The 19,335-nt window shown below is 39.3% G+C and overlaps 1 protein-coding gene across 1 annotated transcript in view; it reads right to left on the reverse strand.

Moving 5' to 3' along the window:
- LOC126298769 (mitochondrial-processing peptidase subunit alpha) overlaps window positions 1–19,335 on the reverse strand; it is a 114,128-nt gene that overhangs the window by 15,044 nt on the left and 79,749 nt on the right. The window contains exon 9 of the mRNA XM_049990222.1: window positions 1,301–1,466. Within this exon, the coding sequence (XP_049846179.1) occupies window positions 1,301–1,466 (166 nt within the window). The remainder of the gene's footprint in view (window positions 1–1,300; window positions 1,467–19,335) is intronic.

The following is a 19,335-nucleotide window of genomic DNA, read 5'->3' on the forward strand; positions in this document are numbered from 1 at the left end:
CTCTTCGATAAATTACCAGATGAAATAAAAGTCTGACAGACAGCAGTAACACTTTTAAAAATAAATTAAAATCATATATCCTTGACAACTCCTTCTATGGCACACATGAATTTTTGAAAAGGAATAAATAAATATATCTTGGAATCTTTGTTTTTAATATATTTTTCCCATGTGGAAGTTTCTATATATATATATATATATATATATATATATATATATATATATATATATATATATATATAGTGCCATTTAAGGGCATGGGGTAGGTAACAAGCTTAAAAAAACTTCATTCATAATGTGCGCATTTCTTATGCACTTGACTTGTTCTGCATCATAATGGTTCCAGTGAGATTGATCAAAGGAACATGTAACTAACTAACTAACTAAATTGAATACAGCTGTAAAGAATGAGCTAGGTGTTGTATGAGCATGTGAATTTTGACTGGGATACTCTATATGCAAGTTTAAGCTACTTTCTGTATACACTAAAATGTAACTGTGAGATGACAGAGCTAAATCTGAAAATTTTTTAAGTAAAGGATATTTCCCCGAGTTGAAAAGCTAAGCACTGTACAATGTTTTAGCCTTCTGTCAGAAAGTTCGCATTGTGAGACGATTTATCATTTACCACAGGGAACACATGTAGGATCTGAGTGTGCTGTGAAATTCCAGTGAGGGAAGAGATCAGTGTCACTTAACTGTGAGCACCAAGTCCCACTATAAGGAGCTAAGCAAGGTGAATAAAGTGGTTCCTGTGCAGGAAAGTCCTAGGAACAGTTACAAGGAAGGACAATTAAAGCTATTGATATCTACCACAATGCATTGGGATGCATATGGCAAGAGTTTAACTATTGTATTGATGTCTGCCGCATTATGAACAGAGTCCATATTAAGAACTTCTAATGTGAGTTAAAAACTTGAAGAGATGCTCTATCATTTGTCTATTTTCTGTATGTCTTGTACTTTCTGCGCAGTCATATCCTGTAACCCCAGAGGTATTTATGAATTACCCTGCACAGACTTAAACCATTCACAAAATTTTCAGCATTTTATGTAAAGCAATCAATACATTCCACATCACAGTGAGTTATCACATACACAATCCAATGAAAAAGTGATCAATTAATATAATGGGAGAAAGAGTAGGGAATAACAAAGGCAATGATTATGAATTGACAAAATAATTTCCAGATAAAGTAATGTGGATTATAAATTTTTTACAAGGACCATTTCACATATACATTAACAAATGCACAAAATTATAAAAACCTAAAAACCTCAGAATGTTACTATTTCTTACCTTTAAAGGGTGTCTAATATCATCAACAGCCACTGCACAAAGCTCTTTAACAATAATTGAAATCAGTCTTGATAAATAATCTGGTGGTGAACTGGCATGGATTCCAAACAAGCCGCAAGAGGTGTATGAGTGATTAAATGCAGAACACGAAAACATCCAGTGATGCCTTAAGGAAAAAAAAGAAGATAATGGCAGTTAACCTTTTCACACATTTTGTTGATAGAAACACCTTAACTAAAACAGAAACATGTACCGAAACAACAAAGCTACAAGCCGATGATAACATAAGCTTACACTATAGGAGGAAGTGATTTTCAATTTTTACATTAAAGGTACGGCAAATTTTTGTATACCTTCATATTTTCTGGAAGTAACTTCCACAAAATATCGAAGTATATAAAATACTGTCACAAAATTTCTCAAAAACTAAAGAACAGCATCCATTGTGCTAATTGAATTCCAAACAGGATTCTAAAGTATTGTACCCAATCATGTACCCAATATTAGACATAATACATCATTAGAATAGGTTTTCTTCCCCCCCCCCCCCCCCCCCCCCTCTTTATATGAAGGCTGGCAGGAAAGCTGTAAATAATTTTGAAACCCATTGTAAGCAGCTCAAAATATTGGAAACAGCCTCTCATTGTGTTTACTCCCTCATGATGACCGCCTGTTTCAGGCCTTTTTCCTCACGTTTTATCCTATTTGCATACTGAATTTCCATATGGGACTCTTTTGCTTCATTTAATTTTTAATTCAGTTTTACTTGTCAATTTTTCACTGGTACTGCATGCTGGCAAAATGTGGTTTTCACCTCTCTGTACCTAATCTATTCCTTCATTATTGTAGAAGTTTTTCCCATTACATGAATCTGGTGTTGACTAGGGGAAGGGGAACTGATTTTTGCTCGGGTGAAAACAGAAAGAGATTTCACACACTTTGGAAGAGCTACCAGTAACTCCTCAGAAGGCAGCTCCTATGCTAGCTGACCACACTGTCAGGCGAGCCTTTCAGGGATTATCCTCCTGCCTCAGCCTCAACAAACAAAGAGGGGCAGTATGGAAGACTGCAGTCTTCCAAGGCAGAACAGGAAACCACTGGTGGAAGGGATGAGAACTCTGCTTGTTAGTAACCTTTGGGTGGAATCCTCAGCAGCCCACTTGCCATTGTCCTGCTGCGTGTGGTCTCCAGACAGGTTTCATCAAGCAAAATAAATAGTCATTCATGTATCTGCAAATTTACAAACTTAGCTGCGCAAAGTCCAACAAAGTTTCCAGAATTTTCGACACACAATTCGGTACATGGGAATGGGGCAACACTCATTTCCCATTTCCTTATGCACCTATGTCATTATCAGATACATTTTTAACTTTATGGACCTCTAGATCCCTGATTGGAGGAGCCCTTAGGTCCTTTCTGGAACGGGCTAGAAAAGATTGTGCACGGTGCCTTCCCCAGGTGTGAAGGAAAGCTACCAAAAAGTTAAGACAAGGTGTATACGTGAGTGAGGAAAAAAAAATTCCCGGATTTCCCGGTTTAAAATACACTTTCTCCCAGATGAAAATACACTTTTTCCATGTTAAGTAATAGTATACTTTTCCTCTGAACTGTAAAATTTATCAGTCCTTTCAATGGTTGTAGTTTTATACACTCACGTAGAATTTCCCAGCACTTTAGAAAATGAAACTCAGAGGAAAAAACTCGTTTCGGAAAGATGTCTGATGTGCAGCAACATGTACTCTGCATATTTTCGTATTACAAAAGTATAAATTTGAATTCCACCAAACACCGCATGTTACTTTCTGAAGGATTGAAATCGAGATTGCAATGCACTTTTGTAAGCAAGTCATAGTTCATGTCAAGTGATCTCGCCAGCTGATGACAGCGGATATTCAGATTATACGACACGTGATCGTGATGTAGTCAGCCAATAGCAACATCACGGGTAAGTAGCGCAAACCCACAAACAGGAAAGAGTAATGGTTTAAATTGATATGCATAGTGTTGCTAGAAGAAAAGAAAATCTTTCACGTGTAATAATGGTCTCCAAGATTAATAAGCTGCAAGAGAAGCTAAGCTTTCAGTCATAATGTTGATCTTTTTTGCGCGTGTTACACTTTAAGATACATCACACAAATGTGGCAGTAAAATTTTTAACGACGAGATAAATGTCTGATTTTCTGGGCTCATAAATATTCTAAATGGTCATCCTCAAAGATTTGATTTTTGAATGAAAGTCAAACGTTCTGTGATTTAAGAAATTCATCGGACATTCGCACAGAGTTCATCTTGCGTAAAAGGAAATTTACTTTGAAAGCAACGCTTTTCAAACAACCATTCACAATATTGTTCTTGGACTTGTTACAAATAGATTCTTTTCAGCAGTTGCCAGAGAGCATCAGATAACAGGTGTCACCGCACTTGGGCAGCTACGATGGTGCAGGAAGCCCGTACGTTTGTGCGTGAAAAACATTAAAAAATATTACATTATGTCATAAAAGAAACAAGACATAAGAGGATACTTCAAGAACATGGGAATTTTGTGAACCATACTAAAATGCATAATCTGGCTTAAAGTGCACATTCATATGTCGAGATTCAGATGCAAATTTTCTTGGAGTACCAGTACTGCATTATCTCATGTTTGGTTCTTTATTATGGCATAATGCAATACATGCTAGACGATGGTAAGGTGAACTTGAAATGCAGCAAACAGTTGAAACTAGCCAATAGTTTGGAATTAAACACTTTGTTTCAAATAAATTGACTGCCTCAGCAGAAAAGATTAATGAACGTTAAATTTCTTTAACAAACCAACAAAAATAACTTCATTGTTCTGGAAGGCGGTTAACGCTTGCTGTCAGAAAGATGGAAACTAATAACATATTTTACTACTACTACCACGTGATCAGGCCCAGTGGACCGCACGCATCTACAAGTTTCCTCCTCCACTTTATTCTCTCCATTGCTGCTATCCGCCATTCACCCACATCTTTTGACACTTGGTTTAAAGCTTCATGGAGTCCATCCCTCCGACGCTTCTTGGGTCTCCCTGGTGGTCTCTTTCCTGTAGGTGTGAAATTTAGGAGCTTCTGAGGGCATCTGTGAACCTCCATCCGGGCCACATGACCGGCCCACTGCATTCATTTGGCTTTGACAGTTCCTGCTATGTTGGGCTGCTGGTATAGTTTCTCAAGCTCTTGGTTGTATCTGATCCTCCATTCCCCTGTATCTGCATCCAGAACCAGACTGAAGATCTTCCGAAGCACTTTTCTCTCAGAAACAAGGAGCTTATGTAAGCCCTGTTTCCAGATACTCCATGTCTCACAGTCATGTAGAACAACAGGCTGGATCAGGGTTTTGTACAGTCGAATCTTGAACTGTCTGGAGAGATATATGGGCTGAAGCACTTGTGCTAGGCTGTGGTAAGATCGGTTTCCTGCTTGTATTCTGGCATTGATCTCTGCTTCACATGACGAGTTCTCAGTGAAAAGTGCCCCTAGGTATTTTAATTCATGCACCCTCTTGTAGGACTGGTCCCCAACCTGCAGTGATTGTAGATGACCAGCAGTCTGACAATGACCACGCGTCGTAACGAGGTACTCTGTCTTGGCTTTGTTTATGTTTAGCCCAAATTTTCTGGCAGCCTCTTACAATGCTTTGGTCATTTGCTCCAGCTCCTCTTCCGACCTAGAGAGTAAACAGATATCGTCTGCATAGGCTAAGTATGCCAGTCTTTTTCCTCTGATTTCAATCCCTTCGTTCTCTTGGAAGGTCTCGCTTCTCAAGGGCAAAGTTGAACAGGATAGGGGACAACCCATCTCCTTGCCTGAGTCCTGTCACAATTTCAAATTCCTCAGTTACGTGATTTCCCATCTTCAGCTTTGTACGTGTTTCGTACAGACAGCTCTTTATCAGATTGATGAGTTTCTCTGCCATGCCAAACTCCCTTAAACAGTTGAGCAGGCTCTTGTGATGTATGCAATCATAGGCCTTCTTAAAATCAACGAATAAAATACGCAAATCTTTACCATATTCACTCAGTTTCTCAGTGAGCTGCCGGAGACTGAAGATGTGATCTACTGTTGACCGTCCTGGCCGGAAACCTCCCTGGTTCTCCCCAATCACCGATTCTGCCACTGGCTGAATTCTCTGTATCAGGCAATTGGACAGGATCTTATAGCAGACGTTAAGCAGAGCAATTCCTCAATAGTTGTCACATTTCAGTTTGGACAAATCAGAGTTGTTTTCCATTCTCCTGGTAGTTCTTCTTTGGTCCATATTGCCTGTATCAGTCGGTGTATTTTTTCTGCAAGTTTCTCTCCTCCCACCAGGATCATTTCAGCCTGTATTCCACCTTCATCTGGACTCTTATTCTGCTTAAGGTGTCTGATTCTGGTTTTTATCTCATCCAGGGTAGGTGGGGGATAGTTTGCATTGGCTGTAACTGGGTACTGGAAATCAAATTACAGTTCGGGTTCATCATAATTTAGCAGCTGTCGAAAGTACTCTTTCCATCTCTCAGCTATGTCACTATCGTTCGTCAGGATGTTATCATGGTAATCGTTGACAAATTTCTGGTTGGCCTGGTGACCATTGCAGAGGTACTTCACCTTCAGAAACATTTCCCAAGTCTTTTGTCCTCTGAAGTCTGTTTCTGCTTCAATGATGATATCCCTTATGTATTTCCTCTTTGCTCTTCTCAGAGTTGCTGGTGTAGTCTTTCAGATCTCCTCAAATTGTGCTTTGCTCTGTGCCAGACTTGTCCCCTTCAGCCACTTGTTCCTGGCTTCCGTCCTCCTTTCGAGGGCATCTGCACAATCCTTTTCAAACCAGATCTTCTTGTCCACTGTGTTTTCCATGAGTGTTTCCTTTGCTGTATCCCTAACTGAGCTCTGGATTTTTCCCCACATTAGTTCAAGGTCCTGATTCGCGTCCATTTCACTGAGTGATTCAAAGCAGTTACTAAGTTGCAACTGGTATCCGGTCTTCGTTTCTTCATCTTTTAATTTCTCCACATGGTACCTTTCCACTCTTTTTAACTTAGGCCCCATTCTTCCTTTACACTGTATGTTTAAAAGGCCTCTGACCAGGAAATGATCACTCCCACCTTCGGCATCCCACGCTGTCTTAAAGTCTAACATCCCTCTTTTGGCTCTGAGATCAATGGCAACAGGGTCTATTTAATATATAGTTCTCCCATCTGGTGACACCCAGGTTCCTTTATGTATGTTTTTCCACTGGAAGTTTGTGCTGGAGATGAACAACCCTAATGATGTAGCGAAGCTGATGAACCTAACCCCATTGTCATTGCTTAGGTTGTGTAGACTGTGTCTTCCTGTTGTGTCTTGCAATATTTGTTCTTTCCTAACCTTGGCATTCATATCCCCAAGGAGGATCCTCAGGTGTCCATTTGGTATAGCGTCCATCACTGCCTCTAGCTGTGCATAGAACTCGTCTTTCACTTCACTTTCGCTCTCCTCCATGGAAGCATTACAGTTCACAAAAGTCACCTTAATATGCTTTATGTCTAGTGTTAGAACAGATTTTCTTGGGTTGACTGAAATGAACTCTGAAACATTAGTGGCCTAAGTCTTAGTAACACAGAAACCAGTGCCTAACAGATGACCTCATTCACAGGCTCCATACAAAATAGTACAGTTTTTAACATCAATGCTGCCAGCACCCTCCCACCGGATTTTTTGCAGTGCAACTAGGTCTAGTTCGTACCTCTGAATTTCTTTGAAAATACTGATTGCAGCTCCTGTCTTGTACAGACTCCTTACATTCCACATTTCAAGTCGTATACCACTTCTTTGCCATTGACGTTGTGTATTTTTGTCAGTAATGTTCCGAGGCTTACTTGCAGTCTTGAAAGCATGTTTAATTTTTTACGAAGAGAGGCCTCCCATCCAACCTGCACTCTTACCCTCACAGCTTACAGGATTGCTGGCTTTTCTTAAGGGGTGGGCTCCCCTCAGGAGTTGGGTTAGAAGTGGGAATAAGAAAATTGCAAAGACACCCTTGGGGCTCCAAACCTAATACCATTGGGGTCGAAAAAACAAGATTTGGCCAAGGGAGGCCGACAGGGAAGGAAATAGAAGGAGCCTGACACAAGTAGGAGGAAGAAATGTCAGACTAAGCTCAGGTCCCCACGGACACCACCCGTGTACTTCTAGCTGAAGTCCCCTTCCATAATTATGTGAATGTATTTTAATTCACTTGATAGCTCCCAGCCACAGAAATCTATTTTGTCTTCATTTGACGTGAGAGCAACAAACGAAGAGGAAACAGCAAAATCACTTAACGTAAACACGTGTAACCTGGAGACTACCACCTCCCCAGTACAACTCAGACTGCTCTGTGCATCAGGTCCAGATCTATGATATTTATGAACTGGGGCAATATTAGATAGTGGCACTTCCCCTCCCTCGAGCGTTTGAGGTAGGATGCCAAAAATTTTAAAAAAGTTGCCTTCTCAAAAATATCTTCATTTTGTAGTGCACATCTTTCTAAAGAGCAAAACTTATATATTCGAGGGAACATAAGACATGTTATTTGGTCTTAGGTGCGACAAAGTGCAGTGCCACGCCTCTTCAAAGCATTCTTCCATTGCACATCTCTGTATTTCGCTCTGTGGAATTCAAACGTGTAATATTTTGTAATGGTTGCCATCAAACTATATTCAGGCCAGTGGAAATTAAAATGTCCTGTGGTGCCTCTCCTGCTCCCAGTCGGTCAGTTTGACATCCTACCCCTCTTTAAAAAAAATCACACAATTAATACTGGATGGGATTATTTGTAACAGGCAGAACAAGAACTTTTCAGAAAATTTGCAGTCTTTACTGCCTATTTGCTAATAACTTGCTGTTTTGTGTGACATAAAATTAAATATAGGATACATAAAATGAGTAAAGACAAAAGACAAGCAAGCAGTACACATTTCTTCAATCCTTAAGTCCTAGCTTTTTTCCCCCTCTCTAATCTTGCCACAGCTTTATATGGCGTACTTTCCTTTCTGGGAAAGAATCTATTACCTCATCAAAGTTCGTCAATGTTTTGCTACATGAAAAACGAAATGTCGTTGTCTAATACTAGAAATCTGTTAATACAAGTTGTGCCCAAGACTGGTGTGGTTTCTCGATCTGATTATGTGTATTTTGTCTCTGTCTGCTAGATAAAACGAAATAGCTGTTTTGGCACAAATGGTCATTTTTATAACATGACGGAATATACCTGTAACTCACGAAGTACCAATATCAAATGCCTATTAGGCCTACTGAAAGAAAAAAGTTTTATGTTAGGAAATAGTTTCACATTTCATTCATACTCTGATCATTTGCGAAACCAATCAACCACTTAAACAGCAATTGGCATTCACCTGTTTGGCTTTATTCCGCTCAGCTCGTATAGACCCGTCCCGTTTTGTCTGCAGGAAAGTTTATTTCTAGATGCAACAGGGATTCCTCTGGAAGAGACATCATGTACCCTACGCATGCATTCAAAAATAAACTTATGATTCATTCAGAAATCAACTTAGAATTTGTTCAAAAATGTTCAAAAACCAACAGGGATGCATTCAAAATCATTTGAGTAATCGAGAGACCTACGTGTGCTGGATGCTTGGTGCTTTGTGAAACAAGGTCTTTTTCCTCAATAATATGAATTTGGCACAGGCCTAACATATTTTTCATCACTTATCAATCTGGGTGAAGATAGTTGTATGATACATTGCTGAGTCCTTTGTTCCTCACATTAACCCACTTTCACATTTATAATTTTATGCATTTGATTACATGTAAAACAAGAACATTGCATACAACAGAGAAAATATAAAAATAACACTGGGTGTTTGTTTCAAAAAGATTCAAATGCTTCCACAAGACTATATCCTTCACATGAATGTAGACAGAAACTTGAGGTAAATTTAACTTTTAACTAACGGATAGGAGTACTAACTCTTTATTTTCAAAAGAACCATCTGATTTTACATGCATGCACATACAAACCTGAGGCACTTATTACAACTCAGTTTAGGGTCAAAGTATTTAGTTATGTTTCATAAAAGTTCAATGTGCCCTTACCAGATGCATGACAAATACCCAGATGATAGCCAAACTTGTACTGTACTCCAGATGCCCATAGACAACAGTTGTCTTGTCTTTTGTGTGTGTGTGTGTGTGTGTGTGTGTGTGTGTGTGTGTGTGTGTGGATAATATCCAACAGTCTACTTTTTACATGTGCCTGCCTGCCAATCAATGCCTCCTTTATGTGTTGAGTAACTATTTAGCTTAACCAATATTGTTATTGTCATTACATTCTTCAGTTTACATTATTTAATTTTTCCATACTTTTTGGAGCATGTCTGAAGTATCATATTTGATGTTGTTTTTAAGGAGCATCAAAGTTCTCCCAGAGTTGTTGGAAGGGGAGGCATATAGACGGAATCTTTCACAATGTCCAAAGAAAAAATCACACACAGTGAGATTAGGTGACCTTGGAGATAAATTGTGCAATAGGTGACCTTGGAGATAAATGGTGCAATATGAGAGCTGTATGCTCCTTACACGGTAAGAGATGCAGTTCCACACTCTTTGACAAAAATCACATCACACAGTTGCAATTCAATCACACCTGCTGCAACAGGTAACACAAAAAACCTTTTGGTACTGTACTACAATCCTCTAGACTTGACACACATAAGAGCTAGCTGGTTGCATCAGGGAAGTCGGTATCAGCAACCACATGAAGTGGTAGCATACAAATGACATTAAGGTAAACCTCTGACGGATCCATAAATTGAAATTGAACTCAAATTTCTGTCTTCACACATAGTCTTGTGAAATCAGGTGAATCTTTTGAAACACCCTGTATATTACGAAACAGAAAGCTGATATAAAATAACATATTTGACACTGCACTGTTTGTGTAGTACTCTCCACGCAGTCTGGAATTCATCACTGAGTTTCAAATGAAACATGCCACTTTGTTTCAAATACAACACTAAAGCACTGAAAGAAATTATTTGATAATGAAGTGAGGTTATTGAAGCTAGGGTGTTATTCTTCCTCACTGCATGGATGAGAAAGATGTTTTCATAAAGGAGGTAGCACAAACACGGGAAAGAACACAGAAAAAGGCTAACAGAGACAGATGTGAAAGACACGGACTATGATTCAAGACAGGTGAAGCTAAAATTCCTGTCTGGGTATCTTGATTCAAATTTTTCATAGTAACTTAAAGCAGTCATCAAGCTGAAGATTGTTTTGAGCACCACTGTGTAGGTACCCTGAATTAAATTTGCTGAATGTCATGGTGATTCCTCAACAAGCCATAACACTTTTCTTCCCCATTCTAGTCCAAATAAGTTATTACTCCACTGAGACAGCAATGACAACATGTTGAACACAAACTTGCTTTCTTCCAAAGTAAAAAGTGATAATATGCACAAACCAAACGGGTAGTAGTATACATCAGTGCATTCTGCGTATGTTGTTATCACCCCTGCTCCTATAAGCATAACAAATGCACACTCAATTATCTAGAGCTTATGATATTTGTCACTGTTCATCTCCCGCTCTCCCTGCAACCTTAACTGTCACACATAATAAACAACAATCACTCGGCCTCTGAGAGCTACACATACACAAACAGATCAAGGGTGCAACCATAGTATAACATCTCCCAGAACACACTGGAAAACCATCTGCAGGCTCGTACATGGGCCTTTCGTGTGAAGCCTGTAGCCCAGATGACAGCAAGGTAGTTTACACAACAAGGAATGTCCTGAATCAACTGCTCTAAATATCACTGACAAATTCCTGGCGCAGACTGGTAAAGCACAAAAGGGGCATTGAACTCCAAGCAAGTCCGAGAAGCATGGCAACTGCAAGTAAGCATCACCCAAGTTGATGAGTCAAAAATATTGGTGTCCCAACAACTTCATCGGCAACTCCTCTGGCCGTGGAATTGGATACGAATCCGTGACACTTCGCATGTTGACCATCTTTAAAATCGCTACATTGACACACGGTACCATCAAGCTACTGAATCACCACCACAGGGCTGTCCCACAGACTCGGCGAAATAGGAGAAACAATGCCCTGATTCTGCCAATGCAACAATGTAGCCTTTACCTTGCCACTCATGGAGAAAGGAATGGGGCAGAGGGAACAAAATTTAGGCACCACTGAGAAGCTTCAAGGAAACGTGTGCCTTGAAATTTTCTGATCAACCCAAAGTATTCTCAAACAGCTGTTAGTCCTTGCTGACTACGATCTTTGGTTGAGGAGTTGTGCACATTCAGAGCTCACATAACGATGTGTGTTTTTTGTATAATAACTATTAATTAAGGCAATATTCTATTGTTAGTAAGTAAATTAGTACCTATTGTAAGAGATCAATTGAAGTTTTCATTTTTATTTGTGTATTTTTCAGAAAAACACAACATTTCATAGATGCAAATTTTGGCATACGTTTTGTTTACACTATCGTATACTGTCAGTTACCAGATTGTTTAAGTAAAGTACAGTTTGTGTTGTTAGCAATCACAGTTTGGGTTTCATAAGAGTTGTTCTACTGAGAATGCCATTTACATGTTCACACACCAGACATTACAAGCATTAAATAACAAAATACCAATAGGTATTTTCTGTAACCTATCCAAGGCATTTGATTGTGTGAATCATAGTATACTACAAGATAAATTGAAGTTTTATGGGATTGATGGTATAGCCAACCAATTGATCATGCCATATCTAACCAAAAGAAAGCAGGAAGTTGTACTTAGTAGTAATTCAAACAAGAGAATCCAGGGACATAATTCTGACTGGGGAGAAATCACGTATGAAGTTCCCCAAGGCTTAATATTAGGCCCACTAATGTTTTTCATATATGTAAATAATCTACCACCTAATATACAACAACCAGAATTAGTCCTATTTGTAGATGATATCAGTATTGTAATCACTCCCAGTATACACAGAGATGGAAGAATTGGTGAACAAAGTTCTCAAAAGTATCATTGACTGGTTTTCTGCGAATGGTCTCACCCTGAATTTCACAAAGACATCATATTAAGTTCTGCACCTCTAGGGCTACTGCACCAGTGGTAAGTGTAACACATGGTGATGAAATAATACATAGGGTAGAAATTTCAAAATTCTTAGGTGTCCACAATGACAAGAATGTAAATTAAAAAGAAAAAATACATTTTGGAATTTTTAAAACAATTTAGTTCAGCCACATTTGCACTTAGAATCATAGCAAATTTTGGGGAAAGGGAGTGATCAGTAAGATGACATATTTTGCTTATCTTCATTCAGTAATGTCATATGGAATAATGTTCTGGGGTAACTCATCTTTACGAAAGAAGGTCTTCATTGTCCAAAAACGTGTTGTAAGAATAGTATGTTGTGCTCACCCGCGATCATCTTGTAGATATCTGTTTGAGGAGTTGGGCATTCTCACTACTCCTTCACAGTGAATTTATTCCCTCACGAAGTTTGTTGTAAATAATCCACTACAGTTTAAAAGGAACAATGAAGTACATAATTACAATACGAGAATAAAAAATGACATTCATTAATCAACATTAAGGCTGTCTTTAGCACAGAAAGGGGTGCACAACACTACTACAAAATTTTTTGACCACTTACCCAGTGATATAAAATGTCTAACAGACAGCAAGGTAAAATTTGAAAATAAATTGAAAAAGTTTCTCCTTGACAACTCCTTCTATTCCGTAGAAGAATTTCTATGTTTGTAATCTGAGAAAAGTGCTGAGTAGGAATTGCAAACTCGGTCTGTATATCTTGTTTTCAGTTCAGGAAAAAAAAAAAAATATATATATATATATATATATATATATATATATATATATATATATATATATGGTGATGTTTAGAGTACAAATAGATCACAAATTAATTTTCAATATGAATGTAAAAAGACTCATTCCACATCATGACGATTTATCGTGCAAAATTATCCATGGAACATGAAAGTAACCAACTACCTAACTAACTGTAACAGCAGTAAGAAGTCCAAATCTTGAAAAGAGACTGGCTGAGACACAAAATGGACATCCATCAACTATCTGGAAGCCAAAACCAGAAAAAACATCTAGCCTAAAAATATTTTACGCCAACTGGGAATTGGCCACTGACAATATAAGTTGACATTCCACATTCTTATAATGTGCAGAGATGGAGAAATGTCTCCTCAAAGGTATACGCTGTTTACTGCAAAGCAGAACATGACACAGTGACTGTTGCAATACTGAGCAGCTCAAGCCTGTATGTATTTAAGCTGATGAGGCTGTCAGTCACTCCTGTGTCTACGTGAAATTCAGCTAGTCACCCAGTCACTAACGACGTCAGAAAAATATGCCAGGCAACAAGTATGGAGCACCAGCCCTAGGGTCCAATGAAAACATAGGAGCTTCCAATGACTGACCATGGCTCTTCGAATGTCACAAACCGTTGCAAAATGACCTACCTGGCAGTAGATCCCACATATAGTCTCCACGTGCAGGCAGTCTCGTCAAACATGCACCAAAAGACAATCAGGGCAAGAATGTCAGCTCGCCTAATTAGCAGAAGGAGAACATTCCCAAGGACCAGAAGAGTGCCATGGCACGGAAGTACTGTGCCGCAACCAATGTGAACCTGCTGATCGAGACAGGCAGTGCCACGATACCTCTGGACTGGAATCATAAATGGTGTCAATACATGGTGACTCGACTGGAGGCAAGGCAACCTGGAGAACCCTATGGGGCACTGAGGGCTGCTTACCATGCACACCTAATTGCGTCACCTGCCAATTATCAGAAAAGACATCCCTTACTGCTGCCGTAATCTCACGCTATTCTGAAATCTAGTCTAGACATCAGGATCAGGTGCTAACCGACCATCACATCCTGTATTAGTGACTCTGCATATGAGGTGGCACATTTGGGTCACTCAAACTGACACTTGCAAGCAAGACCCTCCAAATCGGTGATCAAGGCGGCATAGGACAAGCCAGGGCAAATGTGGTGCTTGTTAAACTGCAACAGGGTGTCTACGTGGACAAGAAAAAAAAAATCCCGGGTTTCCCGATTAAAAACACAATTTCTCACCGATGAAATTACGTATAAAGTGGGTGACAATATATCCGTGTTAAAGGGCGGAGGACGTCCCAGCACTTTAGGAAACGAAATCCAGGAAAAACAATGCGTTTGGAATCTCAGTAAATTAGCTTACTATGCCTACTATCATTCATTGCTTTCGTATGGCATCATATTCTGGGGTAATTCATCGTTGAGTAGAAAAGTATTCATTGCTCAAAAACGTGTAATTGCTGGAGCCCACCCACGGTCATCCTGCAGACATCTATTTAAGGATCTAGGGATCTTCACAGTGACCTCACAGTATATATATTCACTTATGAAATTTGTTGTTAATGATCCAACCCAGTTCAAAAGCAATAGCAGTGTGCATAGCTATAACACCAGGAGAAAGGATGATCTTCACTATGCAGGGTTAAATCTGACTTATGACACAGAAAGGGGTAAATTATGTTGCCACAAAAGTCTTTGGTCACCTACCAAACAGCATCAAAAGCCTGACAGATAGTCAACCAACATTTAAAAAAAAATTAAAAGAATTTCTAGATGACAACTCCTTCTACTCATTAGCTGAATTTTTAGATATAAATTAAGGGAGGGGAAAAAAAACTAACTTAAGCATTAGTGTCATGCAATATTTTGTGTAATGTAATATCTTGTACAGACATATTTCATTAACCTGATATGTTCCACATCATTACGAAGTGCCGTATTCATAATCCATGGAACAAGTATTAATCTTATCTAATCTCTAATCTAGTAGTTTGAAGTGAGACAATATGCACAGAGTTTAGTTTCGTATTGTGAAAGTATATACACAAATTCCACAAATTACAGCACAGTAGCTTCCGAAACTCTAAAATAGAGATTGTGTTGAGCGATGTACTTTTGTCAGCCAATCATAGCTCATGTCATGGGATCTCGCTAGCGAATGACAGCAGTTATTCAGAGCACGAGGCCTACGAGAAAGACAGGCCGCAGCGCGTACGTTACGAAGGTAGGCCGAGCTCGCTCAACTCAGCAAAGTGCGTTTCTACACCGGTTAACTCGTAAATAGATGTGTATGTACGAACGAGCATTGCATTGTCTACTGGCATCCACTGTTATTAGTCCTACAGTGATAGGAGGTCCGTAGGCCCACTAACAGGCTATAATTTGGCAATTAAAATCGTGCCAAAATGCTTACCAGTTGCGTAGAAAATGCGAGGTGTTCTGGCATGAAGAGACTTGTGACATTGCTCAGTAACACATTATGCACATTTTTTTAAGGTCAATTACACTTTTTGCCATTGATTGCTTAATTTTTTTATCTATGAAAGAACAACATTAAATATGAAAACTAACTTGAAGCTCAGTCTTTTTTTAGCGTGTGTTACACGTTAAGTCATATCAAATACAAATTTGCCGGTAAAATTTTAAATAGTGGCATAAATAACTTCTCTTCTGGGCCCGACATTTTTCAAATGGCTGATACTCAAAGTGTTACGTTTTGAATGAGAGTTATAACGCCCTGTGATTTAAAAAATTCACTGCACATTCATCATCTTGCGTGGAAATTTACTTTGAAAGTAACGCAACTCAAGCCACTATTCGTAATATTTTCTGGTGATCTGTTAGAAATGTAAACAATTGTGACGTCACACACATCGAATGCACGTTAGTTGTTACGGACGTACTGCATAATCTTCGACCTAAAGCCTTTGACAGTTTTCGGTGTCGGCAAACTGGTCTGTGCATTGTGCAAATTACCCGTTTTATATGCAACTAAACTTTTATTTTGGTGTTATTCTCTGATTTATGTTTCATTGCTGCAGTATTATTCAGCAGTAGTGGACTAAAGTTCTTTGTCTGCGTATCAGATCTTACATGTCAAACCTACAAAACTTCAACTGAAATCTAAAACAATGAAAAATCCCAGAATTCTAAAATATTCCCAGGTTTGTCCCGGATGAAAAAATTCCCGGGTTTTTCCCGGATCTCCCGAATGTCCCAGGCCGTATACACCCTATGCAATCATGCTGTCACCACATATGTTTGATGTCTGAAATATTGTGAAAGCAACTGACAAAGGGTAGTTTCTCAGGCTCAGTGGAGGGCTTCAAGTTTCTCAGAACTTAATATAAACTTGAAATGCTGGTTAACAACAAGGTGGCTTTATCGACAAAAAGCCATTATGGCACAGCAGCAAGAACCAGCGCAAGAAATTTTCCCACCTACCCATAGACTCACTGAAACCAGCAAATGTTGGCAGGGAAGAAAATGGTACACCTAGCACCTAGCCTGTCATCTGCAAGGCACAAGTGTGAAGCAGTGCCTGCATCTTCTCATGCTGCTGCTGCTCCTTCTGTAGGTGCAACAGTTTCTGTGAGCTTTGTAGAAATGCCAAGTCCATGGTGACCCAAGATTAACACTATGAAAAGGGAAGAAATAAAACAGAAGTGTCATACATGTAAGAACGTTCTACTCTGGCATTTTAGTATCTGCAAAGGCATGGCAATGTCAGGGGGGGGAAAAAAACAGTGTCGGCACAAAGTGCTGTATGAGCTGGCAGTGGCTCAAAACAAGCCAGGGAACAGAACCCTGAAAGAGTAAATGAAAGCTCACTGTGCAAGTCAATCTATGGGAACGCAGAGTGTCTGAAACCATGTAGAATTGTGCACTGGGATGAACACAACATATGACAGCAACAGGCAGCTGATGGCTGAGCACATGGAAATGGCACATGGTACGAGGCACAAGACAAGGTCAGAGGGTGGTCTACCTTGGAGTTAGAACTGCCCCTGCCTGGCTTACTGCCAAATGCAGGCAAACACTTCCATCAGCAGGTATGACCGTACAACATGTCACATGCAACCCCCCACCCCAATGGTAGTTTTTCACACTAGTCCATTGCATTATCCATGCCAGCTCATCTGCCTCCATCACAACGTCAGGTGGTGGGGATATCCAAATTATACTGAAACAGTTCACACATATGTGCATCAATTCATGCTAGACTACTGCAGTAAGAAAAGCGATGATTGGTTGAAAAGAAAAGCTACCAAAGATTATATGTGGTTCAGTTATTTTGGGGAAAAAAAGGCACTGGCGGATGAAGTGAAAACACACAGGACAATAATGTGTCATCTGATTCAAAATATTGCTCACATCTTGCAATTTTTCTGGGATGCACAAGGGGAAATACTGAAACAATGTACAAACACAAATGCTCAACAGTACACAGCACTTGTTGCAGTGAAATATTGCATAATAATCTGAAAGTTGGTGATGCAATAAAACTGTTGGGCCCTTTTGTTGATGTGTGTTAGTGTTGAATGATTCTTTTAACACATTGCTATCCTCAAAATCAGAGTTTTGAGTTACTGGAGGCTCATTCACATAGTACTTATTTTGTTTCCTTGGACCAATAACTGTCTGGTTCCTTGAAGGATGATTAAGGTATAAGTGAGCTACTACACAAAAATCAACAAACACATTCCTCCAGACAAATTATAAAAAAATTGCTACAAAGGCACATGCAGAGCAACAGACAGTAGAACAAGATGAATAAATTGCAAAGAAGACTGAATTTATGACCAATTTAACACATGGGAAATATGGCTACAGACAGATATCAGCCAATTTCAATTGCACACTTGAACATTCTAAGGGCTGCACAAGCTGCAAATCAACTTTTTGCGGCAGAAATGTGCTTTGACACTTGTATCTGAAATATGACTTAAGCTGATAGCTTCAACATTATTTCTCATTCAATAAATTAGATACAAAGTGTTATGACGGTTAATGAAAGAGCACTCAAGTACTGCCATTTATGGTTCAAATGGCTCTGAGCACTATGGGACTCAACTGCTGAGGTCATAAGTCCCCTAGAACTTAGAGCTACTTAAACCTAACTAACCTAAGAACAACACACACATCCATGCCCGAGGCAGGATTCGAACCTGCAACCGTAGCGGTCGCGCGGTTCCAGACTGCAGTGCCAGAACTGCTCGGCCACCAGCGGCCGGCACTGTCATTTATATTAGTTGACAAAAGCTCACACAGACTTCTCACCTGTATTCCATTATTTCCTACCCAATAGTTCCAGTTACACATATTGCCATGAAAATCTTGAACAAAAGCACCTAAAAGACAAACAGGCCAACATTTTCTTGGTGTGCTCAATCACCCAAAATACTTCCAGTGTGATCTATCTCTTTACTGGGATTGTTAATAATGAACAACCACCTTCTATTAAAATTTCTCAAACTTAACCCTAGCAGCCCTACTGTTGCCAGTTTCAGTCCCATCAACTTCTCAATACCTTCAACATTCTGCACAAAATCAGTTTCACTCATCATATTCTCAGGCAATTAAAGTAGCCTCTACTCACCACAATCTCATGTTTCTTATGTATTAATAAAGGACATATATCCCTAACTAGTGCCTTGTGAAATACATATTCAGCACATTCAACTGTGTTAGTCTCATATACTAAAATCTAATCCACAATCAATAAACATTTGTAGCTTTGTTATAGATTATGGAAGGAAATCCTACTTCCCACGCAAAATCTCTTTCAGCATGTCACATTCAGATATTCTGATCACATTGCCATGATATGAGGCTAGCTCAGAACTAGCCTGTCCTGAGTCTTTAACAAATTTAATATTTCTCAAATAAGTTTTACTTGGCCTTTTTTTCTAAACAGCATGTTACATTCTTTAATGTTACAAATTGCCCCCTGCTTATTCCATCAAAACTTCAGGACACATAAAATCTATTGGACTATCTACACATGAAGAAAGTTCCCCACAGTTAATGCACAGCTATGCTCAAACCACAGGTAGATGGTTTCGATACAATGGTGGAAGAAAATTTTTTATCACCAGTAAATGACCAGCAGGGGAAGAAGAGATAGTCATATCAAGTTCCTGATTACCAACCT

Source organism: Schistocerca gregaria, chromosome X (genome assembly GCF_023897955.1).
Source record: "Schistocerca gregaria isolate iqSchGreg1 chromosome X, iqSchGreg1.2, whole genome shotgun sequence".
Classification (NCBI taxonomy): Eukaryota; Metazoa; Arthropoda; class Insecta; order Orthoptera; family Acrididae; genus Schistocerca; species Schistocerca gregaria.